The 26,241-nt window shown below is 55.6% G+C and overlaps 1 protein-coding gene across 1 annotated transcript in view; it reads left to right on the forward strand.

Moving 5' to 3' along the window:
- Nucleotides 1-1,737: 1,737 nt before the first annotated feature.
- Nucleotides 1,738-26,241, forward strand: part of LOC142024605 (uncharacterized) — a 34,803-nt gene continuing 10,299 nt past the window's right edge. Inside the window, 9 exon segments of the mRNA XM_075016735.1 lie at nucleotides 1,738-2,154; nucleotides 4,139-4,234; nucleotides 4,809-5,039; nucleotides 5,616-5,638; nucleotides 6,278-6,464; nucleotides 8,166-8,172; nucleotides 8,229-8,255; nucleotides 8,569-9,076; nucleotides 17,397-17,585. Coding sequence (XP_074872836.1) covers nucleotides 1,738-2,154; nucleotides 4,139-4,234; nucleotides 4,809-5,039; nucleotides 5,616-5,638; nucleotides 6,278-6,464; nucleotides 8,166-8,172; nucleotides 8,229-8,255; nucleotides 8,569-9,076; nucleotides 17,397-17,585 — 1,685 coding nt within the window.

Here is a 26,241-nt window from a genome sequence, read left to right on the forward strand (position 1 = left end):
CCCTGTGGCAGGAGCTCTGGCTCGGAGACCCCAATGAGATCTAAGGACACAGTTCAGTACAAAACATTTCCGCTGCTGCGGAGCTTCCAGGTTCTCACCCTCTGCCCCCCGTTAATTGATATGCCTGTCCCCAGCCCAGCTGTTAATTCTGCCCCACCCAGCCCCACATCTGCTGCTCACAACCCCTCCTGCAGCGCCAGGGGTTTATCCCCCTCCCCCTCTTATCTCTGGGGATGCCGGGAGGGAGGGGAAGAGATGAGGAGCCAGGGGCTGGGTACATGGGAGTCCTCCAAGTTCACAGGGACTGATGTATGTGAGGCTGGAGAGGCTGATTTCAGGAGCACAGTTGGAGCTGGGATTGCCACAGCCCCAGCCAGGGCCAGATTCTCTCCCCAGGGACGGAGCCCGGCAGGAAAGTGAAGATCAGGGCCTGAGTAGCAGCATCGATAAATGTCACCTGCCCCCGGTCACAGTCCAGACACACCCGGATCCTGCAGGGGGCCCGGCTCAGGGGCAGGGGAGTCACAGGGGAGGTGAGAGCCTGGAACTGATCCCAGCCCCTTTCCACAGCCCAGATCTCCCTTCAGGGCTGAGGCTGATCCGTCCCTTCCTGCTCACAGACTCTCTGAATCAGAGCGTGAGGGGCAGAGCTCAGCCCTGGAGGAGGGTTTGATGGGTCAGTGACAGAATCGGGCCCAGCTGGAGAGTGACTCAGGGAATCTCCTCTCCCCAGGGCAGGAGTCTGCTACTTGTGGCTCCGGAGCCACGTGGTTGGTGCTCCTTAAGGACTTCTTGGTGGCTGCCGATGTTGTAATTGCCAAGTGAGAAAAAAAGTAAACCGCCTGATTATTTTTGAAAAACGGTGAACATCTAAAAGCCCCCAACTAAAGCCCCCGCACTACCTAGAAAAGGACACGTGCTCTTGAAATGTTGGATCAAATGGAGAGAGAAACTTTCTGCATCTCCGCGTCTCCGGTCACTGAACGACAATTCCCTGATGCCCGATTGTCTGAGCCCCCAGGTATTTCCCACAACTGTGAAAGGGAGGGAAAAAATCTTTAAAAACCACTTAGGGCCCTTTATTCTGTGCAGCTGAGAACATTTCACCCCGAAATAATGAGAAATGCTGACAAAGAAACACCCGTGTCCCCCTCCAAGCAGAGCCGTGAATTCTGCCAGACTGGCGCCCCCTTAGACACACACGGCCCCGGCCCCTGCCCTGCGCCACAGGGGGAGGCTGACGTCCGGGGGAGCCTCTGTGAGCACAGGTGCGGGGAGGGAGCACTCCAGAGACGCGCTGCCCCGACCACAACTTTAAGTGCCAAGTGGGTGTCCCCGGCCCCTCCCGGCCCCTCTGGGTGGCCTCCCTGCGCCCTCCCCCGCAGGCACCAGCACCCCTGTCAGTGACTCCCCACACCTGAAACTGGCCCGAGTGGCCCCTTTCCCGCAACACCCTCCAGGGCTCTGACTTCAGCTGGGGCCTGTTAGTCTGTTTCAGAGGCTGCGGCACCTGGAAGATAAACAGAGTTTGTTTGTTCTCCGGCCGCCCATGAGCGCTTAGGCCAGTCAATGAGCTCGTGGGAGTCCCAGGGCCCCGGTGTTACCGTGAGCTCCTCCCAGCCCAGCAAACAGCCTGAGTCAGATCCAGGCAGGGAAACACCCACTCGCTGCAGCGCAGGAGCCTGTTCCTGAGCTCAGGGAAGTGAAACTCACCCTGTTCCCAGCCCGGAGGGAGCCATGGCTGCAGGGAGCCCCCTGCAAAGTCTCCAGGAAGAAGCCACATGTCCCGTCTGTCTGGAGTATTTCACAGCCCCGGTCGCTCTGGAGTGTGGGCACAACTTCTGCCGAGCCTGCATCAGCCAGTGCTGGGAGGGACCCGACCCAGCCGCCTCCTGCCCTCAGTGCAGAGAGACTGTGCAGCAGAGACACCTCCGGCCCAACAGGCAGCTGGCCAATGTTACAGAAATAGTCAAACACCTGAGTTTGCAGGCAGCGAAGGGAGCAGGCGGGGACGGGGTGTGTGGGGAGCACCAGGAGGCTCTGAAGCTGTTCTGTGAAGAGGATCAAACCCCCATCTGTGTGGTGTGTGATAGATCCAAGGCTCACCGCGCTCACACTGTGGTTCCCATCCAGGAGGCTGCCCAGGAGTACAAGGTACAGAGCTGCTGTCCAGGCTGATGGGTAATAACTTTGCGTTTTACTGACAAGTCAATGGCACCATTCCGGTGTGTGCAGCCTTCAGGGCCTGAAAGTTGCTGTACAAATTAGTGATGCTCCAGTCTGGCAAAAAGGCAACAAAGAAAGTTTTTAAGTGTGTCTTGTGAGGGACACCCCTCCCCCCTGTGCTGTGTGAAAAATGGGCTGTGACTGTAAATCTGTATAACTTAGAGATACTTTGAACAAAAGATGGTTTGTAACCGATTACATTTAATGTTCAAACCTGCTGAGTGTGTAATTGTTGTGAGTAGTTGGAAATACGCCGTGTGTGCTTGTTTAGAGTTAGAGGTGCTAATAACAGCCATTGCTGGAGATTCTGGGGTTAGTTTTCCTCATGACTGAGCAATTAACCTGAGGGCTAGTAAATGGCTTGTTGTTCTGTAGGTCTGGGAGGTGGCTGGTTTAAAGACATGTAACTCTGCCACCTGGTACAGGCCTCCATTTTGGGGGGATGCTTAACGGATGCCTGTTGGGGTGGAGTGGGGAGAAAGGGAGCCCATTTTAGCAATAGGTGTTTTTCAGCCCAGTGTTTTAGCCAGCTTCACTTTTTGTGTCTAGCCTGCCTTCGAAATAGCCTGACATCCCCTGCGGCTACGTCTGCTCTTACTGGGAATGTTGACGGCTGCTACACAACTTTAGTTACACCAATTGCAAACCTAAAATTGATTTTGCAGCTGTCGACTTTGGTCCCTGTCCTCACTGCCGAATGTTGATGGGAGCGCTCCTCCGGTCGGCAGTCCTTAATCTTTGTGGTTTGCAAGGAGTTCTGGGGGCAACCTAAACCCCAGAACGAGCCGTTTCACGCAGGTGCAAAACAGCGCCCCAGAAGATCGTCCCTTCTGTGACCCGTGTAGACCTGCCCTAAGGCTGTGTCCGCACTGCAGGTTTTTCAGAAATAACTTTTCTCAATGTTCTAACAGGTAAATAAGTTATTTCTGAGAAGAGCGCTCACACTGCCAGAGCATTTCAATACGGAGCATTCACACTAGAGAGCCCAGTTTTGAAATAAGAGCTAGGATGGGATGTCTCCCAAGAGGCCAATTAAGTCTTAATTTCCTCTCCTTCATACACACTGAGTCACTTTCAAATTCAAAAGGGGGAGGAGGTCAGTGGAAGTTGTTTGTTTTGGGGGAGTTACGATTTTGAGTAAAATGCCCTGTTAGACCAGACTAGCAAGCTTTGCAGCGTGGGCACAAGGGTTTGTGGGATCTGCCCCCTACCTATAAAGGGGCTTTTCTGGGAAAACAAAACCAAACCAAAACCAGTGTAGACAAGTCCTAAGAAACACAGAGAACGTTACTGGAGACCCAGGCTGGGATGAGATTCTTTTTGACGTAAAGATTTTACCTGCGATAAAGGCAGCTGTGACGCTATGAGGCCCATCTCACCAGCACTGAGCAGTGAAGAGAAGCAGCCGTTGGGAGGGAAAGATGCGCTGCTGAAGGCCCCAGGCCCAGCAGGGATAGGAGGTTCCCACTGGGAGGCTGAACTCCTGCGCAGCTCCACAAGGGGTTAAACTCAGATGCTGCGGCCGGCACTAGAGGAGGTCGCTGGGCTGAACGCTGTGTGGGCCTCAGGTGCCCTCAGCTCACCCACAACAGGGCTCAGATGGAGCAGCTGATTCACCCCCATGTGACTCCAGTGCCCTGGAATGTGCTGCACCTCTCAGCAATTCGCAAGTACCCACAAAGCTTGGGCAGAATCCAGATCTCCCGCAAATTACTAACAAGCCCTAATGTGAATTAGTATCACGTCTGGCTGTGACCAGCCCTGGGGCTGCATTAATAACGTGTCCTCTCCTGGGGAGTCTCGATGTCATCAAGCAAATAAAACTAAAAGTTATCTTGAGTTATCTTGGTGGAGAGAAATACCCAGCGCTCAACCCAAAGTAAAACCTCCCAAATCCTTTCTGTTTCCTCAGGGAAAAATCCAGGACCATTTGAAGACTCTGAGAGAAGAGAGAGAAAAGCTGCTGGAACTGAAAGCGACTGGAGAGGAGAAAAGCCGGGAGTGCCTGGTAGGTGCCAATTGTTATGAACCATCAGGGCTGGCAGAGGGAGGTCTGTTTGGAGGCAGACTCCTGTGTGGCCTTGGTGAAGGAGGGATAGTGAGTGTCTCTGTGATTGGGGATTGCTGGGTTAGAGCCGTGTGCAGACAAGCCCTGAGCTTCCATTGCAGGGGATGAGTCAGTATCTATCCCTTGTGGCTTTCCCACAAATCCTCCCCAAGGGAACTCACTGTCCCCAGGAAGTGCTGCCTGCTGTGTCTGTCCACTTCCTTCTTTTTCCTCCACTTGCGTCTCTGTCAGTGCGGTGCTGAGCCCGGCCTCCTGCTGCTCGGAGTCTGAACTCCCAGAGGCCATGAATGACAGAATGTGCTAACTGGCAACCTTGGCAACCTCCCTTTCAGAGATAACAGGGGACAAAGGGGGAAACTCAGAGAGACTCTTCTGCCTTTTGTGCACAGAACAGAGTCAAAAGTCAGATGTTGGGTTTTTCAAAGACGTTCTCCCTCCTGCGCACTCAGCTCCCCATGACAAGGCCCAGGCGCCACCCATGGCCCTGACCAGCCCTTCCCCTGTGTTCCTACAGAGACAGACACAAAGGGAGAGGCAGAAAATCGTGTGGGAATTCCAGCAGCTGCGGCAGTTCCTGGAGGAACAAGAGCGACTCCTGCTGGCCCGGCTGGAGAAGCTGGAGGAGGAGATTGTGAGGATCCAGAATGACAGTGTCAGTGAACTCTCTGCGCAGATTTCCCGTCTCAGTGAGCTGATGGGTGAGCTGGAGGGGAAGTGTCAGAAGCCAGCGAGTGAATTCCTGCAGGTGAGACTGAGGGAGACACAGAGACTCTGTGTGAGCCCCAGGGCTGGAGATCCCAGATTAAAAAATAGCTGTTGCTTTGCACCCACCAGCCACAGCTCCTCCACTTCTCCCTGCACGTCCTGCCTGCCACAGTCAGCTGGAGGGGAGATGCAGGGTGGGGAGGAAAGAAACAGGTCAAGGGTGTGCTGGAGGGAGGGGATGGGCACAGGTGGGGAAGAGGGAGTGTGGGGGCAGGAAGAGGTGGGGCAAAGTGTGGCATTGCCGGAGGGGGTGGAGTGGGAGTGGGGTTCTGCATCCCCAGGGAGAAGTGGAAGCTGGTGCCTATGGCTACAAACATCCCAGCTCCCCTCACAGGGAAGGGAGGCTCCTGAATCATAAGCTCTGGAGTCCAGCAGTCCACGGTCTCGAGTTACAGACACAGAGCTATTAGAGATGGTAAAGCCCCATTAGCTCAGGGAATCCAAGGCCCTGGGGCCAGGGCAGGGCCCCTCTTCCCTATTTTTGCAAACTCCCTTCCCTGGGATCCCCTGTGTGTGTTGTGTGGGACTGAGATTCTTTTCTCTCCTTCCCCTGTAGGACGTCAGAAGCACCTTGAGCAGGTACGTGGCTCTCACTGCCCTCCCACCTCTCAGTGTTGGGAAAGAGCTGAGAGATGATGTTAGCACCGAATCTCCCCAGGGCTCTACAGTGAGATGTTAGGGGCAGGTCAGATCCAAGCTGCAAATATCCCTGATCACCTCCAGCCTGAGGGTCTCACCCCTGCACAGACTTTACAATTATCCCCTCAACAGCAAAGTCTGACCTCAAGTATTCCCTAGAGGTGTCACCTCCCTGGGGGACCGGCTGCCCCAGGACTATGAGGCTGGAACATCGGCTTGTCACTGCTGGGCACTGGGTGAATTGGTGTCTGAGTCTAGTTCCTAGTGGGCAGATTTGTACAGCACTTCCACTGGCAGCATCCTGTCCCTCAGAGCCTGGAGGCCAAGGCGTGAATGGGCCATGGAGACGCAATTCCCCTTTTGTCCCCAGAGCTGGTCTCTCCAGGCCGTAGTTCTAGAATCTGAATGGGGCCTGCGAGGGGAATGTTGCAGGGCCATGGGCTGTGCTGCACCTGCTCTCAGGCTGGGAGAGGCCGAGGGATTCTAACTCCCAGCCCCTCAGAGCAGCGACTCACTGGCAAGAACTGAAGAACAGAGTCACTAAATTCAGTCTCACTGTCTGACGTTACCTCTGTCCAGGTGTGAGAAGGGGAAGTTCCAGCCGCCAGCGGAGATTTCCCCTGAACTGGAAGGACAAGTCAGTGGTTTCTCCCTGAAAACTGTTGCTCTCTCCGAGACTCTGAGCAAGTGCAAAGGTACATAGAAGAGATCTCGGAAAGGAAAGTGAGTTAAGCATCTGGAACAGTGCCAAATGCCAAGGTCTCTGGTCAACTGGATCACAATGAGGTTCGGCTTCTATTTAATTGTGGGGTGAGACTGGTACAAACTTGAGGTCCACCACTCAGGCTGATTAATTAAAAAACGTATTTGTTCCAAAAGCATGCTGTGCAGTTCCAGTTACCATCAGACACAGAGTGGCAGCCATGTTAGTCTGTATTCTAGCAATACTAAAAAGCAGTCTAGTCGCACTTTAAAGACTAACAAAATAATGTATTAGGTGATGAGCTTCTGTGCGACAGACCTACTTCTTCAGATCAGAGCCTTACGAGCACAGACTCAGTATATAAAGCACAGAGGTCCAAAAATTGTTATCAGCATTGACAAATCAGAAAAATTGTTATCAAGGTTGGCAAATCAGAAGAGCAGAGGGACGGCGGAGGGTGTGATGTGGGGAAGTTAAGAGTTAAATAAAACATCAAAGTATGTAAAAGAGTCCTTATAATGGGTCAGGTAATTGCTGTCCCTCTTCAAAACATGGGTTAATGTTTCAAATTTGAATATGAATGTTAGTTCTGAGCATTCTCTCTGTAGACACTTGTTAAAGTCCCTTTTCAATAGAACACAAACTTTCAGGTCTTAAACAGGATGGCCCACTCCATTAAAGTGCTGGCTGACAGGTTTCTGTATTTGGAGTTGTTTGATGTCTGTTCTATGTCCATTCATTCTTTGTGGAAGAGTGTTTGCAGTCTGTCCTATATACAGGGTGTGTGGGCATTGTTGGCAGATGATGGCATATATGATGATAGTTGAGGGCCAGGAGAATGTGTCCAGGATTCTGTAATTAACGTGGTTTTGTCCAGTGATGGTATCTTTGTCCAGAATAGATCTGTGGACAAAGTTGGCAACAGGGCTTGTTGCAAGGAAAAGTTCCAGGATTAGTATTATTGTGGTTTAGCCTGTGGTTGCTGGTGAGAATCCTCATAAGTTTGGGAGGTTGCCTATAGGAAAGAACAGGCCCTTCTGGAGTGTGGCATCATGATTTAGGATAGGTTGTAGGGCTTTAATGATGCCTTGCAGTGGTTTGAGTTGGGGGCTGCAGGCGATGACCAGTGATGTTCTGTTATTGGCTTTTTTGGGCCTGTCTTGGGGTAGTTGGCTTCTGGGTATTCATCTGGCCCTGTTGATTTGTTTTTAAACTTCTCCTGGTGGGTAATTCAGGTCTATGAATGTTTGGGAGATTTTGGAGTTTTCGGTCTCTGTCAGTAGGATCAGAGCAGATGCGATTGTATCTCAGGGCTTGACTGTAAATGATGGATTGTGTTGTGTTACCATTAGAGTGAGAAATGACAGAAACATGGAAAGAAATACTACCCATTTGCCTCCTCCTGCGGTATAGGCAGGCTGTGCTGCATTTCCCCTGAGATGCTCTAACTATCCCTTACACTATCTACAATATTACGCACATCCTGTTTATATATTGACTAGCAGATTAATCCATCATTGCTTAGGTTCTTAAGTCAGTTGGGGCTGGTTTGAAAATGAAGGAAAAAGATTCACGCTTTATTGAAATGATTGTATTTTTCAAAATTACAGTGTTGTTTTGATTGTTAATTTTTATTATGGATTTTTTTAAAAAAGGATTGTTAACATATTTCCATTAAATTTTTTAGTACAGAGGGGAACTTCACGATGTGTATATTTATTTTTTGTCACTATAAACTATTTCCATTCAGTTTTAACAAAAAAGGGCACCAGTTAATGTGGTTTCCAGTAACATTTTCTTTTAGTTTTCAAACCTTTCAGATTTAAGGTGTGGGGGAGGGGAGCTCTGCCAATGGTCACTGAGTTGGACCATCTGCCGGGGCTCCCAGACTCTAGTCCCTCCCCAGGGAGAGGTGGGGGCAGGAGGGGAAAGATCCTGAGCCCCAGGCCTGGCCCAGCCTATCCTTTCACCCTGTCCCTGACCCGTCCCTGCCTGTGAGTGACTCTCCCCAGCCCTGGGCTGAGATCTCAGAGCTGTCGGGCACAGCCTGGGGGAAGGAGATTCCCCGAGTCACTCTCCAGCTGGGCCCGATTCTGTCACTGACCCATCAAACCCTCCCCCAGGGCTGAGCTCTGCCCCTCACGCTCTGATTCTCTCTCCCCTGCAGCCCATGTGACTCTGGATCCAGACACGGCTCATCCCCACCTCGTCCTGTCTGAGGGTGGGAAAAGTGTGAGATGGGAACATACACGACAGCGACTGCCCGACAACCCGGAGAGATTCGACGCTGAGCTCTGTGTGCTGGGCTGTGAGGGGTTCACCTCGGGGAGACATTGCTGGGAGGTGGAGGTGGGGGATGGGTTGTTCTGGGCTGTGGGGGTGGCCAGAGAATCTGTGAGGAGGAAGGGATGGATCAGCCTCAGCCCTGAGGGGGGGATCTGGGCTGTGGAGCAGTGGGATGATCAGTTCCAGGCTCTCACCTCCCCTGAGACCCCCCTGACCCTTAGCCGGGCTCCCCGCAGGATCCAGGTGTGTCTGGACTGTGATCGGGGGCAGGTGACATTTATCGATGCTGATGCCGAGGCCCCGATCTTCACTTTCCCGCCGGGCTCCATCCCTGGGGGGAGAATCCGGCCCTGGCTGGGGGTGTGGCACCATAGCTCCCAGCTCCGACTGTGTCCCTGAAATCAGCCTCTCTAGCCTCAGTCTCAGTGGGGGGCTGGAGAGACCCCACTGAGCAGGGAACCAAACTCTCCACTCTGCCCCCAGGAACTGATGCCGGGAAATGAAAAAGGACAAAACACATCAGAATTCTCTTTCCTGCTTTATTTACTGGAAATACCTGACAGACCCCAGTGAGATCTTAGGACACAGATCGGTACAAATCGCATCCAGCTCCCCACCCCACCCCCTGGTGACCCTCATTAATTAATTGTGTCCTGCTCCTGCAGCAGCCTGGCTGTTAGTTCTGCCCCTGCCCAGCCCCACATCTGCCCCTCAGGGCCCCTCCTGCAGCCCCAGGGACAGGAGGGGGAGAGAGATGAGCCCCTCCAGCCCCAACAGCGAACAGACCAGCACGTCCCTGTGCTGAGGTGGGGCATTACTGGAGTGTAAAATGAACATGCAAAATATGATTGCAATCGCTCTTCTCTGCTTGTACCAAATCTTCTGCCAGCTAGGCCAAGGGAGGTGTCTGGTGATTTGCTGAATCTCTTTATTTGGCCCAGATGTTTGTATTATTGTTGTTACCCTTCTGCCGGAAGGAACTGGCAGCAACCAGGGCCGGGTTCAACATCGAGGGGTTCCTTTCATCCATCTCACACAGAACCGGGTCAAGCCCCCAGCCAGTAGCCTGGGAACGTCACACACCACCGGGCGCCTCGGAGAGGCAACCCTTCCCCCCTCGCAAGCACACAGTCTGAGTGCAGAAACGGACTTTCAATAAAAGAGGCAGAAAAGTCAATTAGCATAAGCTTGGGAAAATCCCACACCCAGAGTTCATAACCAGTTCTCAAGTAACTGTCCCAGCTCAGATGCATTGAGCAGTGTCCTTGGCCTCTCAGGCTCTCCAGTCCAGTACTGTGACCAGCCAATCCACACACCCAACTTTCTCCGGACCCCCACTTCAAATGCCCCACTTACAACTTGGTCCAGTCCCTGTGGGCACTGACACCTCACGCTGATGCTTTCCCTCGCGGAACCTGAGACAAGACCACCTTTGCGCCTGTCCGGCGTTCTGCTTGCTCCTACCAGCCGTCCATGGGTCGTGCCTTCTGTCCATCCGCTGCTCCTCCTCCCGGCCACCCGCCGGTCCTGCCATCCACTGCTCCTCCTACCAGCTGCCCACCTGTCACACCATCCAGTGCCATTGTGGGTCTAGCTTGAGGCAAATCCTGTAATTTCAGCACTTGCTGGCCTCAGCTGCCCCCCTGTAATTTCAGCATTTGGTAGCCACCAAAGTGGAGTCTCATAAAAACACCAGTTTCCAGGACTACCTTTTAACACAGGAGAGGGCTACTCAAACCAAACTTACAGCTATAGGGCCAAGGAATAGGCAGGGCCAAGCCACTCAGCTACCTGGTTCAAACCATACCCCCCACCCCCGCCCCCAAACATTTGCTTTATAATGCTTCAAACCAGGGAGCTCTGTGTAATCCATGTCTTATGCAGTTATATCGACTGCCCTGTCCCCCACAATGACTTGGGGCATTGGTGAGATTTCACAATTCTCATACTGAGTGTTTGCATAAATTGTGATTCTACAACAATGTGTTTACAACAGACAAAAATCTCACTGCTTCCTTGCTACCCATCACTCTTTGTTTGCCAGGTGTCACATATGCACCCCTTTGCATTCTCATGCAAATGACCTCTGAGAGACACATTCCTCCCAGCCTTCAGCAGCATTGAGTTCCTGCTGGCACATTCCTTACAAAAATATTTCAGAATAACGCATCCACGCTGCAGGGAAAATAAGCAAAACTTATTCCCAAATAGTGTCTCCACACACAATAGAGCCTCTTGTGGATTAGAGTCCCTGAAAGCACGGCTTCCCGGGGCTCTAATCTGCACTACCACGGCTACACAGCAAAGTTATTTCAGAATAAATATTCCATAATAGCTCATTTTGAAATAGGCCCTCCTCCTGTTTACACAGCCCCTAGTTTGGAATGGGCCCTGTTCTTCATGGAATGAGTTTGACCAAATTTGAAATAAGCCCTTTGCTATTTCAAAATAATTTTGCAATAGTGGTTTTACTGTGTAGACACTCGCAAAGTTACTTGGGAATAGTGACCGTTCTGCCGCAATAACTTTGCTGTGTAGACACACCCCCCACTGACTGCAAACCTGGCCACCATGTTAAAGGGACACTGCCAATTTGAAAGACAATGGGCTGGATTCTCATTCTCACCCAGGTCCCCTTATTTACACCACTCTGGCATTGCCATCCCCAGTGGTTCAAAAGCCATGAATCAGGCCCGAAAACAATCATGAGAGATTTAGAAAAATAATGCTGTGAGGATTTTTTATTATTTGTGTTCTGATTTTGAGGCATGGAGCTGGCACTACAGTCACAAAGGTATTTGAATAGTATTTAGATTGTAGGTACTTTATTATTTATAACACAGTCATAATAGTATAGTCATTATCTGACTGGTGCTGAAAGAGAGATGCAGAAACACTCCTCCCATTAAAAAACCTGTCAGGTGGCACTTGTTTTCTTTTTCCAGTGGTTGTCTGTAAAAACAACAAGATTATTTGTTTTGCGTTTCTTTTTCACAAATCTGTTTTTTAAGCTTGAAGGAAGAACAGGCCTTTTTTAAACACTTGTTTTTTCTATTTTTGTACAAAAGAACGATACTAAGCGTCCTTCTTTTGGCTGCCATAATGACGTTTATTCTGGGTTTGCACTTAATATTTAATTTTTATACTTAATGATACGATTGCTAAACATCCTCCTATCAGAAGGACATCAGTTGTTCATTCAGATAATTTTCTCTTGTCAGTTTTTGTTCTTTGTAAAATAAAAGGCATCTAAAACCCAGAACTTTTTAAAATCAGCTTTGGAGAATTACATGCAGCAATTTTTCAGTATGAATCTCCCTCTCCGCTGGCCCAGCCTGTCTCTGGGCTGTCAATATATTCCAAGCCCAAAAGTGTTCTGTGGCCAAATTAGTTAAGGAAACACTGACCTACCGGAATCGTTCCCCCCCCCCGACCCCACTGAAATGCAGCCACCTCTGGAGGGAAATACACCGGCTGGTCAGCAGCGCACCACACGGCTGCAGGATGTCTGAAGGGAAGGGTGGAAGATGAACCCCACACCGCCTGGCACTGCAGGAGGCAACCTGCAGTCACCCAGGCTGGACTCTGGGCACACTCAGAGCCCCTGTTCAAGCAGCGCTGTGAGATTTTTAAGGATGCCAAACAGCTCTGGCTGTCAGTCCTCCTCAACCACTGGCACTAGCGAGGTCAGAGCGCCCCCTACTGCCAGTCTGCAGCACTGAGCTCTGATCAGCCCTGTGTGTGGTCCCCACTTCTCAGGATCGGTCCACACCGGCAGTTAAGTCAATGGCAGATACACAGTTCTAGTTTCTGCAGTTGCGGAGCTAGACTCGACCTCTCTGCAGTTGACTTACCTGGCCGGCTACACAGAGGGAGGTCAACAGGAGAAACTCTCCGTCGATGTCCCTTACTCCTCGCGATATGGAGGAGTTCAGGGGTCGACTGTCAGCTCCAAAGAGTTTGATTTCGTGCGTCTTTACCAGGTGCGCAGAATTGAATCCCAGAAAATCAGCCCCGAACAGGTGACTCTTTCACTGGGATTAGGGTGACTGTATCTCCCTATCCCAAACACAGGACAGGGAGATATGGGGGTGGGGGGCTTAGCAGGTGAGGCTTAGCAGGGCCACATGAACATCCCCACTCAGAGACCGCCTCACACAACAGGCTGAGACAGAGCCACACGTGACCAATGCGAATCGCTCCACTGATGGGGCAGCGCTCAGGTGCCAGGAGGACACTGTGGGATAAACCTGAATAACCGCGGATGAAATCAGAACTGGATGCTGCGAAGAGTTCTTGGTAACAAAACCGCCACAACCATCCAAAGCAGCACGGAACTGGGCATCAGAACAACCCAAACAGCCGCAAATGGCCAAAGCCTGGTTCTCTAGGGGGCCCTCACCTGGCCTGGCATCCGGCGGACCCGTTCCTCAGCTTCCCCTCAGCGGCTGCACAGTCAATTCTGTTAAGCTTTGCGCAGGCCCCGCGCCAGCAGGGGTCCTCCCTCTGCCAGGGCAGGAAAGGACCCCAAGGAAACACAAGCTCTTCACCCTTCCTGGGCCACTTCTCCTCCCAGCTCCTCCCCTGCGTTGCAGGGTTCACAGAAGTCACTCCAGAGCCGTTGGGTCACCTGCTTCCCAAGATGCAGGGGGTGAAGATGGCGAAGAGCTGACGTCTTTTCTTGAGTGGGAAGTGCAGGAGCTCTGCCCACTGCGCTCTTCCCTTCCTGCCACACGCGGGGTCCTTTCCTGGAGCTCTCCATGGGAGGCCTCCGGAACAACAGGCCGTGGGCTCAACCCTCCATTGAGATGCGTAGGGCAGCTCCCCGGGCTCACAATCATTTTCTTAGGATCTGCAGATCCAGGCAGATGTTTCTGTGTCTTCTTCTGAGATCACAATTCCAGTCTGCTCTTCCCACGGACGCAAACCTGAAAAGAAATTAAAACACAAAACAAAACAGTCGGAGGTGGGGGTCTGCACCCTGCGGCTCTTTAAGGACGTTCATTGTGGCTCCCACGCGATAATTGCAATGTTAAAAAAATTAAAAAAAAACCCTCTTGATTATTTCCAGTAAATGGTGAACGTCTAAAAGCCTGAAAACGAGCAACTCATCTCTAAACAGCAAACAGTGTGTGAGCTCCAAACACTGGGTAACTCCCCCCAGCACCTGATCAATCCCACCTCAGAACAGAGACTTGCTCATTATCCACAATGGCTCCAAACACTCTCTCTAGAGTGGCAGCAGCTGATTTACACCCCCCACCCCAACAGGTCTGGTGGGATGATGTTTTCCTCTGTGCATCACTTTACATTGATCAACACTGAATTTCATTTGCCATTTGTGCCCCAGTCACCCAGTTTTGTGAGATGCTTTTGAAGCTCTAAACACCACATTGCAGGCTGCAAAGGGGTGCATGGACCAATCACTTACCCCGTCTCATTTTCTCGCTAATATTCCCAACCCAAAGTCCCACCACAGAGACCAAACTGCTGCAGGAGCCGTTATTCTGGGCAGGGCTTTTCGAGGAGGTTCCTCGTCCCTTTCTCCACCCACCCACCCCTGCATCCCACCCTCTGCCCCAGCCCGCAGCCCCTCCCGCACACTGAACCCCTCAACTTTGCTGCTACCAGCCAGGCGACTGCTAGCCAAGACTGCTCAGGAACAGCTGTAGAAGCCACTGCCCTGACTCCACTGCCCTTGGGGGGTGCGCTGCACAGGGGTCACCCTCTGCTCCCTGATGGACGTGAGGCGTCAAGGGAGCAAATCTTAATGCAAACCTCGGTTTGTAGTAAATAAAAACATTCAAAGGACAAATTGTGCACAACTCTGGGCACCACATTAAACAGGAAACACCACCTAGTTCACAGGCACTGCCAGGCCCTTCAGCCTGCGTGGGTGGGTGGGTCTGTGGGTAAAAATAAGCCCAGCGCTGCCCTAAGGCTGGGATCGCCGGAACACCCTCCCCCCACTGCAGACCAGAAGGACGGACTCAGTTTCCCAGGACACTGCGGTGTAGGAAGATCACAGCTCACCTCATCCAGGCACTCCCGGGCCGCAGCACCCCTTGCAAGTCAGGTCCCAGCTCCACCTCCCCGTGTCTGTCCCGTAGCCAAAGAGGGACCCCGAACGCCCCATTCACACGCTCCTCTTTTCCCATTGCCAGTGCAAGAAAACGCGCGAAAAAGCCAGGCGGCAGCTGACTCCCTGCAGGGGCGTGGCCGTATTAGCATAGTGCTCCCGGATTGGACGAGGCCCCGATAGCTCTCCTGCAGCCGCTGTTGAAATGAATGAACTTCCCCGCGGGCGGGAGGTTGGCGATGACCCTGTGACATTAGCATACAGCGCGCCAAATCCCTTAAAGGGGCAGAGCCCGTAGCTCTGCCGGGCGCGGCAGGCTAACAGCGTAGAAAAGGACTCAGCCTGCACCAGTGTCCGGCCCCGCCCCGGCCCCGCTGCCGACCGCAGGGCTGTGCCCGGTGTCGCTGTAGCCGGGGCGGTGCCACGGGCGGCAGCTGAGAGACAAGGGGGACGGACGGAGGGACGCGTCGTTTATTGGCCCGGCTTCTGCCGGGGGGAGACTTGCCGGGAGCGCCGCGTCCTGCGGCAAAGCGCCGGGACCTGCCCCGCTTGGCCCTGCCGCCCACAGCGGGTCCCGCGAAAGCCCCCCCCCGCTTTGGGCTGGACACGGACGTGCGTGACCCGCAGTGACCGGGGAGCGGACTCTCCGCTCTGCAGCCGGGCCGAGGGCGGGGGCGCCAGCGGCCTGTGGCTCCTGGAACAGCCCCGGGCTTTAGCCCCCCGGGTGCCGGGTTCGTTCCCTCCTGCGGGTCCCAGCGGTCGGCACTCGCCTGCTGCCCCCCGGGCTGTGAGCTCCGACCCTGCGGGCCTGGGGCCCAGAGATCACACACAGATCTGCCCGGGCTGGGGCTGCGCCCCGCCGAGAGGGCCGGGCCGGGCCGGGACCCTGGGACCTCCCGAGTCTCGTCCGGCTCTGTGACCTGCGACGGGAGGCCGCGGGCAGCGGCTCTCCCCCGCCCCGAGGAGCCGAGACCGGGGCTGCACACACCCGGGAAGGGGGGGCAGGGTCTGCCGCTGGGTCTCGGTCCCGTTCCAAAGGCTGGACTCTGGGGCTGGGCCAGGCTGGGCGCTCACAGGGCTGGACTGACCTGCAGTGTTTGTACTGGGGGTCCCTGTTCCCTGCACCGGCCCCACGGGCTTCACCCCCCCACGGGCAGAAACTCCCAGCGGTTGGGGACATGAGACGGGTGGGGGAGGGGCGGCTTATGGGTGGGACAGAACGTGGGGCCGAGGTGAAGGGTTTGCTCACCTCTGGGACAGGCTCTGGGGGGAGGCAGGAAACAGCTCCCGCCTCCCCAGCCAGCCAGTGTCCCCTCCGCCCACCGTGGGCAGCACCAGGTGCCCCAGAGGGAGTGAACCCCACAGGGAACCACCAAGTGAGCAGTGGGAGTGCTGGGAATGCAGCTGGGCAATATCGACCTCCTGTGGTCCTGCAAATTCTTTCGTCTGGCACCGGTCAGGGCCTGAGGGTGCCGGACTGGGGAGGTTCATTTGCACATTGCGCAAATTACATACATTATTTCTAGCTTCAGCTGCAGCCTGAACGTCGCCTGAGCCGCATCTGGGGGGCTGCACTGCCCCCTTCATCGTCCTGCTGCAATGCTGGGGGCGGCCAGTAGGTGTCAGCATTACACAACAGACACCCCCCCCCGCCCCGCCAGCCCTTCGGCATTTAATACCCCCCCTCCCAGGGGCTTGGGGGGAGCCCGCGCACACCCCCTCAGAGCGGAGGAATTCACCCCCCGGCAATAACCAACACCCCCCGCCAGTGCTGGACTCGGTCACGCGTTAAGCGTTGGATAGTAACAGGGAGGAAGCCCCGCCAGTCTCTACACTATCAAAACAAAACGCGGTCAAGTGGCACTGGAAAGACTCGCAAAATGGTTTATGAGGTGACGAGCTTTCGTGGGACAGACCCACTTCTCCCGCCCAGAGCCGGACCGGAGCAGACTCAAGATTTAAGGCCCAGAGAACCGGACACAGAAATCAAGGCGCACAAATCAGAAACAAACGATCAAGGGGGGCAAATCAGAGAGCGGCGGGGCGGGGCGGGAGGTCAAGATTTGGACTGAGCCAAGTTCGCAGACGAGCCCCTAGAGTGACGCAGAAAGTTCCCATCAAGATTTAACCCCTGTGTTAAGGTGCCGGATTTGAATACAAAACCCAGCTCGGCTACGTCCCTCTCCAGAACGCAGCGATAATGTCTCTCCAGTAACACACGTACCGCGGGGGAGGGGGGGGCTGGCGGGGGCCAGAAGCTCGGGCTATGCCCCGCCCTCTCCCGTACCGCGCATGCGCAGTGAGCGCGGCGGGGCCCTCTGCGCGGACTGACCCTGCCGGGGCTGTGGCAGCCGCTGCCCGCTCGTCGCGCACGTGACAAAGCGCTGCGGGGGGCGGGGTCATTGCCCCCGAGAGCCCCACGGGGGGAGAGTCCCCAGGGGGTGAGCCCCGCCCCCCCGCGCGCTCAGAGGGCGGGACAGGGCTGTTGTCACCCACGCCCGGCCCGGCCCTGCAGCGGGTGTGTGCGGTGTCCTGCCCCTCCCCCCGCAGCGCCCCGCCCCGCCCGTCGGTGTGACACTGTCACACCCGCTACACACCCGCCACGTGCACGTCACGTGTTCCCGGTGCAGCCCCGGGGCGCCCAGCGCCGCCTCCGCCGGGCGGCACCGCACAGCACCAGGGCCGGGGGGCGCGGCCACAACGGCGCTGCAGTCCCGCTGCCACCGACGCCCTGCGCTGCACCGGGGCCGGGCCGGGCTGGGACCCAGCCGCTGCCTGCGGGGAGCGCTCCGGCACTGCCACGTGTCCTGTGCCCATGAGTGAGTGACCAGGGGGCTGGGCTGCGCAGGAAGTGCCGTGCAGGGCTCAGTGTGTGGGGCTGTGAAATGGGTGTCTGGTTCAGAGGCTGGCTTTAGGATGGGGGTGGGGCGAGGGGCAGTGCAGCGGGGTTGGGAGGGGCGGGGTGTCTATTTCCATCTCCCAAAGGAGGGTGACATCTCATGGGTAGATTATTGTAGGAGCAGAGGGAGATCTCGCAGTTGAAGCAGGGGCAGGGCTGGGCACCAGGACTCCTGGGTTCTCTTCTCAGCTCTGGGAGGGCAGTGGGGTCGAGTGGTTTGAGCTCTGGCCTGCTCTCCCTCACTTCCCTGTCACTCTGCGCCTCGGTTTCCCTTGGTGAGTGAGGACACGTTCCCAGCAACCCAGGGAACGGGGCAGTCCGGATAATTCACCAAGAAGGGCTTCATGCCACTATCGTGAGCATACTCAAGATACACCAAGGAGTATGGGGGTTACTGCAGCCCATTGGGCTGCCCCACAGCTCCGACAAGCTGCCTCAGAGCAAGTGAGGGGGAGACTTCCCCTTGACCGGCCAACGTGTGTCAAAATGTCGCCTGCCTCAGCTCCCCGAGGCCTGTGACAGACGACAAGAGCTGCCTTCCACACCACAGGCACCACATGGGCCGGGTTTGCCTCTACGGAACCCCTCAGGGTAAACTGAGGCACGGGTAAGGAGTCGTGAGTCGCTTGAGCTAACCTGGGGAAGCAGCGCTGTCTCCCACCTGCCCCTGCCTGCTCTCCAGCCCTGGCGGGCCCCTCATGCCCTGGCCTTCCCTTGCAAGGGAAGGGACACGACCCAACTGGATTTCTGGCTCTGTAGCTCTGTGCTCCCACTGGAGAGCCACCCAGTGGGACTGGGCCACTGATGTCCCTTTGAACACCCAGACCTGCTTCTTTGCCCTCTGGGGAAGGAGGGGGATGAAGGGGCTGGAGCACATGACCTATGAGGAGAAGCTGAGGGATTTGGGTTTATTTAGTTTCCTGTAGAGAGGACTGGGGGGCAAGTTGATAGCAGCCTTCAACTACCCAAAGGGGGGCTCTAGAGAGGATGAAGCGAAGCTGTTCTCAGTGGTGACAGATGGCAGAGCAAGGAGCAATGGCCTGAAGTGACAGAGGGGGAGGTGCAGGTTGGATATCAGGAAAAACTGCGTCAGCGTGAGGGTGGTGAGGCACTGGAATGTGTTACTGAGGGAAGTGGTGGAATCTGCACCCGTGGAGGTTTTTTAAATCCGAGCTTGACAAGGTCCTGGCTGGGATGCTTTGGGGGGGTTGATCCTGCTTTAGGCAGGGGGCTGGACTAGACGACCTCCTGAGGTCCCCTCCAGCCCTCGGATTCTGTGATTGTGATTCTGATCTGTCTGCCTTTTCCAGATGGATTAGATTCTTTTCCAGTCGATTTATTCCCATCTGATTTTACCCGTTTTATCATCTTCAGCCCTCTCCTCCTGAGTAGAACACAGAGAATCCCTATTTATCGACCCTCCCGTAAGAGATGCCTGTGTCCAATCCACACGCTCCTCTGCGCCCATCGGCTCCCCCCAGCCCTTCATTTAAAAATTGCTCTGCGACATCTCAGTGTTAAGTGCCAGCAGCCTAGTTCCATTTTGGGGTAGGTGGGGCCCATCCCCCCTGTACAGCCTCCCGCTTCTCCAAAAGATTCCCCAGTTCCTAATGAATGTGAACCTCTCTGCCCGGCACCATCCTCTCACCCCTGCACTGAGACTCTGCAGTCCTCCCTGCTCACCTGGCTTTGCACGTGGAAGTGGGAGCGTTTCAGAGAGCGCTGCCATAGAGGGCCTGGATTTCAATCGCTCCAGGATCTCTCCAGGTCTCTTCCAGTTCTGTGACCACCCCGGAGTACTTGGGCGGCTGCCCAGGAAAGATTCAGGGCCACTCAACTGGTTTGCAGAGCACCCAGCGCTGGCCGCCTGTGTTTCTGTTGCAGGCGCACAGCCACAGGCTTTGGTGCACATAGACATTTTATTTTGCTGCTGGAGGGGAACAATGGTGAGGAGGGAGAGGTCAGTGCTTAGAGCATTGGCCTGGTAAACCCAGGGCTGTGGGATTAACCCTTCAGAAGGGCCTTCAAGGGTCTGGGGCAGGATAGATTTTAAAAACCCCAAAACTATCAGGCCTGGTGATGGGTCCTAGTAGTATAAGGGATCGACCAGCAATCAAACTTTAGCCACGCCCCTTTCCCCTTGATCCACGCCCCTTTCACCAGAAGTCCCACCCCCTTAACCCTTTTGCTCCTCCTTCCTGTCACTGGAAGTTCCGCCCCGACTTCTTTAGGTCCGCCCCTTGTCACCAGAAGACGTGCCCTTGGTGGGGTCGGAGTACATCTGAGTTAAGTGAGGCATATGACCCCTCGCTCGCCCCGCCACCCTCTACCAACCGGAGCGCAGCGCTACCCCCACAAAGAGGCCATCTGGCTCCAAGGGCGCGTGGTTCAGAACTGTGCAAACGCTGAGCGGGAAGAGGGACACTTTCACCACCCCTGCCAGGAGTTCGGACGTTGTTCATGTGCCGACGGGTCTCTGCCGCACGTGGAGAAAGCGCCGCATCCGCGACAGCTCCGAGGGGGAGGCGGTAGCCGAGGGGAGCCCTTTGGCCCAACCCTTGTTGACGGATACACCGGAACCCGACCCTGAAACCCAACCGCTCTCGAGGCGGCCCGACAAGGTAGACGGCCTCTCTCTGTCCTCCCCTACGGAGGAAGGCGGCCGCAGCTTGCAGGAGTCGGACAAGGAGAACGGAAAAGAAGCCAAAGAGGGAAGAAACGAATGAGCGAGGTTGGGGGGGCGGTGTCATGGGATTTTGTAAAAACCTAAAACGACCCCAGGATCTTGCATTATTTTCTTTCTGGGAACCTCTCCAGAGCTCGACAGGGCCTTCCTTGAGGACCCAGAGCCCCAGGACGACGTTGTGTCAGAGAACGAAGATGAAATGGGCCCACCTTGGTTTTGCTCAGCACCGATACAAACCACAGCGCGGTACGGGAGGCTGGGGCGGAGCCCGAGCTGCGCGGGGGTGTTTTGTACAGCCCCGCCCGGTGGTGAGTGTCAGGGTCCCGCACCGGGGGAGGGGGAGCCCCGCAAAGAGCCGGGGGGCGGGGACGGGACAAGCTGTGGGGGGGTCACTCACCCCGTGGGAGGGACACGGACCCAGGGTAATGGGGGGGCGCTCGGTCCCCCCGGAGCTCAGCTCGGGCGGAGCGGGAGGGGTGTGTGGTCCGGCCGCACGTGCCCTCTGCGGGGGGGTGGGGCGGTTCTGTCCTGTCTCCCGGGCGCGAAACGCTCGTGCGGGGGGGGGGGGGGTGTCACGTGCTCCAGCGGCTCCTCAGCCAGGGCGGCGGGGCAGGGCGGGGGGCGGTGCTTCACCTCCCCGGGGGCCTGAGGGGCCAGGCTGGGGTGCGCCGGCTGTGGGCACGTGCCGGGGGGGCGGGGCGCGGAGAGAGACGGTCCCGCGGGGCGGGGGGTTCGCACACACCGGGGTCTCTCAGGGCTCTGTGAGCCGATGCCCAGGTGCCAGCTCAGGGTCTGGTGGGGCAAAGGAGGGGGCGATGCCGCCCCAGGAGCTGCGCTGAGCAGCCAGGGCAGGTGGGGTTCTTTGGTTTGTGTTTAGTTCGGGCAGAGCAGCTAAAGGAAAATTACACTTATTAGAGGCTGTAACAGTTACTTTGTATTTATACACAGATGGAAACAATATAACTCAGACAAGTGATCGAAGTTCCACAATTAGTAAAGTTGTAAACAAAAATTCACAACAGTTAATAGGAAACCGCTGGCAGCGATTTTACCACAGAAGCGGCTGCTGCGTGTAAACAGGGGTTTTAAACTGACCGCTCAATTTATGAATGAAACCAAGATGGCCGCCGAGTGAGTGACAAGACAATGATTTTTCTCGTGGTTACTAATGTTCACAGAAGGTCATTGCTGACCGCAGCTCGCCAGTTCAGGTAAGGCGAGGACCCCCTGGGGTTTGACAGGCAAGATAATAATTTTCTACAGTTCTATGTAAAAGATAGCGGAGGATCGCAGTGTTCTAATGGATCAAAGGGGTAAACGCGTTTTAAAGATAAGGTCAGGGCTTCCCGCGGTCTGAGTGACAGGCTAATGGTTTTTAGCAGTTTATAGCCCAAAACAGTTAGTACTCACGGTTTTTGAAGGGGAAACAACACAATTTAACTTAAGAAAAGTTCTAGACAAATTCACTAGCTTAAACTAATTCAATTGTGTACACAAGAAAGGCAAGTTGCAGGTGTGATTTTCACCCCTGCCTCTTAAGACTCTGGTTTCACCAGGTTTTCCCTCAATTCCTATAGGAAAGAAGTGCAATACAGGTGTAATTCTTACCCCTGCCTCCTAGATCCAGTGTGACCTAGATTCTCTCAATCCCTCAGGAAGAAGTAGATATGAACCAGGCATCCCCAGTCTCGGGAGTTAATTCCAGACTTGGCCAGCAGCTGTAGGTGATTGAAACTCCAAGGGGGGGTGGCTGCCAAGCCCTCTTATACCTTTTGTGGCAGGTAGGCTTCTTCCTGGTCTCAAGTGGCCAATTGGGAGGAGAGTGTTTGAACCCCAGGTTTCCCAGGGAAGGTGCAAGGCTCAATTTGCACCTGTGAATTGTGGACAATTGGGCACCTTTGGAGGTGGTGGGCGGGGTTCCCCAATCTTCCTGGGGCAGTGATCAAGGCTGGGGAAGTGATCAAGGCGTGTCAGTTACTGAGATCAGCCAGAAGGGCGGCCATTAGCTAGCCCATCCACTGTCTGGTTTTTGTGTATAGTAGAGAGGCTGGGCGAGACAGCACACCTGTGTTCCCAGGACATCAAAGGCCGCCTGCCTCCCCTGCTTATTTTTCTCTTTGTCTCTCCCAGTGGCAGGGGAGAGGAAGAAAAGGCCAAATAGGGGGTTCATGTCTGGCTACACCACCCCACTGCCACCAGCAGCGCAGGAGGGAGGAAGGCCTGGGCTGGTCCTGCCACTCTCCCTTCTGTGCTGCTCCTGGTGATGCCTCTCACTTCCATGCTGGGCAGTGAGGGAGTGCGGTCACCATGTGCACATGGCCCTCTGCCCCCAACAGAGGCACAGAGGGGCTGTGACTGCGACCCCCCCCCATGCCACTGCTGGGGGCAGCCTGGCTCGCCAGAGAGAGGGAGGGACGGGCCGGGTGCCCTGGCCTGAAGTCAGCCCCACCGCCCGCAGCAGCACAGGAGGAAGGGGCCTGGTATGGTATCACCCCCCTTCCTTCTGCCCCACTGCAGGCGCTAGCACAGCCTTTGGACCTGGGCGGCAGCAGAGCAGCGGCTGCCCTTGTGGCTCCCAGCTTGGAGGGTGGCCCCACTGAGCACTGGGGGAGGGGTGGTCACCAGCGGGACACCCAGCTCTGAAGTCAACGCCACCAACAGAGTGCAGAAGGCAGGGTGTCCTGCTAGTGACCACCCCTCCCTGCTGCCCAGTGGGGCCACCCTCCGAAATGGAAACCACAACAGCAGCCACTGCTCTGCTGCAGGGACAGCCCTGAGCTGGGATGGCAGCGCTGCTCCCAGCAGCAGCACAGAAGGGAAGGGGTGTAGCTTGGCATTGCCACCCTTCACCCTGTGCCGCTGCCCGTGGTATCTCCCTTCCAAGCTGGGTGGTCAGAGCGAGCGGGAGCCCACCTGAGAAGTCAGTGCCAGCAGCAGCAGCGCAGAAGGGAGTGCAGCCAGCGATGGCATTGCTGCCCTTCTGTCTGTGCCGCTGCTGACCATGTTGGGCGGCAGAGAGCAGCTGCCCCTCCAGCCACACGGCTGGGAAGGGCAGGGGAGATCACGGACACTTCTTATTTCCAAACTCCGCCTGGACGGAGACCCTGGGACTGCAGATGAGGCCACGGCTGGGAAAGCCCAAACGTCTGGTGCCCCTGTGAGCGACCCTCCTGCCCTCGCCTTTTCACCCCCTTCTGGGCTGGGACCCCCAGGGGAGAAACGCTGCACTAGGGGATTCCTCTACGACCCTGAGGGCCACCACAGCCAGGAGTTCCTGGCAGTCCCTTTCTCACCCCTTCTATGCAGGAGGCGGTTCTCAGGGAAGGTGACCCCCATTCACAGATCTGCCTGGATGGAGAGTGGAGGAGTGAAGGGAGAGCCTGGCCAGGAATGCCCAGGGCCACGGCAGGGCTCACACCTCAGTACCCCAGCAGTGAGTGGCCAGAGACCCGTGGGGACAGACTGGTGTATAAAAAGCTTCCTACTCACTGAGCACAAGACACTGTGTCTGCTGCCCACTGGTACCAGCCAAGATTTATCCAGCCTCCCGCTGACTCCGCAGTCCCTGCTGCCTCCTGCGTTGCCTGGAACAGCAAACGTGACCTCTGAGGGATGCTCCCTCCATGCCGAAATCTCCCCCACTTCAGGTGTAACCACATCAGGAGTCAAATAAAACGCTCGTGAGACTGTGGGACTGGCTTAAAAGAACGAGATCAAATTGAAATAAGCCAGAAACTTAATTTGTCTTTTGGTGAGCTTTGCTTTCTGGGTCTTAAGCCTACCCTGGGGTCGTGTTTTATCCTTTTCCCTGCACACCAGAGTATGTGAAACACTTTCCCTGATAGCCGAGGTGCGGCTGCACTCTAGGGCCTGTGGGGACAGAGTGGTGCCAGCAGAGCCCCCTTGCTGGGATGCAGCCCACCCACCCAGAAGGAGGGTTTCTCTTGCCATGACAACAGCCCCTCCCCAGGCAAAGCGCTCTCAGTGGCCTCGCTGGAGCAGTCATGCCCAGCAGTCAGAGTGGCGGCTGTCAGAGCCGTGGGTCGGAGCTGGGGCCAGGAGTCCCCCAGCAGCCAAAAGGCAGGTCTCCTGGGCTCTGACTTGATGGGCACAAATGACCATCATGAGCATCTGGTCTGACCTCCTGCACCTTGCAGGCCCCAGAACCTCCTCCAGCCCCTCCTGTCCCTGCCCCCTGCCCCGGCTGAGTTACTGATGCCCTCACATCATCCCTGAGCAATGCCAAGGGATGGAGAACCCCCCGTTGACAATTCCCACACTGGCGCCGTCCTACCAGCTCTGGCACTTCTCTCTCCTGGTGCAGCTTGGGGGCAGAATTCAACCCGAGGGCCTCCCTGGCCACGGCTGCTGCTGGAGGCTCCCGCTGGCTCGGCTCCCCTGGGTCTGCAGCTCCCTCCGTGCGTCGTCCTCCTGCAGTCAGCACTGCCTGAGCTACGTCAGAGGCTTTTATATTCCACTTACTGTGGGAGCAGGTCCAGCAGGGCCCTGATACAGCCTGTCACACGGAAATCCCACCTGGCTGAAGATGAGCACTCCTGGCTTCCCCGTCCTGAAGGAGAATTTCCCAGGGGCAGGGCCCCTTTGTGGAACCCTCCCCGTCCCCAGGGAAAAATGCCATCCCAATGGGTGCTCCAGCACCAGCTGGCAGGTCCCATGTCTCTGTGGGACCCACCTCAGCCTGGGCTTAGAGGAAGCACTGAGCCAGTTCCAGATGATTGCTGTGAGCACTGGGCCAAGCTCCTGGACTGGCTTTGTCCAGCTGTCCTAGATTAACACAACAGTGATTGGGGGACCAGGAGCCGTGTTAGTCTGTATCTACACACACACGGAGGAGTCCAGGGGCACGTCAGACTCATGGATTTATCTGGGCATCAGCTTTTGTGGGCAACACCCATGTCATTGTTACTTTCCCAGGGCCTCCAGCTTCCATCCACGACACATCACATGGTCCATTGTGATGTGCAGAGATACACCCACCTTGGCTCCAACCTGTCAGAGAGACAAGAATGCTCATCTGCATGGCAGAAATTATACAACTTAAAGGTAACTGACATGATTAAAAGTTGCATCAATGAACCTTGAACTCCCAGATCTTATTTAATGGGACGTCTGCTGCTGCAGGAGTCTGGAGATGAGGGATATGAGGTGCTCGGGGGAGGAGGCACAGGTATGTGATGGGCTCAGGATGGTGGAACAGGGGTTGCAGGATGTTCTGATGCTGCAGACAGATGGGGGCTGGGCTCCAGCTGGGGATTTATGGGCCAGGCTTCATTTCTGAATGAAGTAAAATACTTTGCCTCACACAGAAGGTTTCATCATTGTCCTTTCTTGCAGCAGGGTGGAGAATCTTTTTTGGATCAGGGCCTCTGTCCCACAGAAAAGTCACTTGGGAACTGATGTGGCCCCCAAGGAGACATCTCACTCCCTGGGTGCTACAGCCCCATGTGGCCAGCAGGGGACATAGGATAAAGGTTCAAGGTCTCAGGACAAATTAACAGTTCCCCAGTACCAGAGATGGTGGATTTTGTGGGCCCTCCTAGTCTCGATGGTTGGACCAAAATCAGGGGTTCACTGTGAGGGACAGGGCTGCCAGCGAGTGGGATCTGGATGGGAGTTGGGTGTCTGGCCACGGAGAAGGGCAGAAAGGGGCTGGAGGTGCAGGGTTTCGGCGCAGGGTGGTGGGCTGTGCAGTGTCTGGACGGCACTTACTTGCTCTTTATGTCGGTGCTACTCTGACGCTCCTACCCCACGACCAGCTTCCACCCAACACCACTCGTCAGCCTAAGAACAGCAGCAGCAGCATCACCTCCAGCCTGGCCATGTGGGCTGATACCTGGGAGTCTCCAGGGACGAGTATCTCTGGGCAGGG

This window comes from Carettochelys insculpta, chromosome 22 (assembly GCF_033958435.1).
Source record: "Carettochelys insculpta isolate YL-2023 chromosome 22, ASM3395843v1, whole genome shotgun sequence".
Lineage (NCBI taxonomy): Eukaryota > Metazoa > Chordata > Testudines > Carettochelyidae > Carettochelys > Carettochelys insculpta.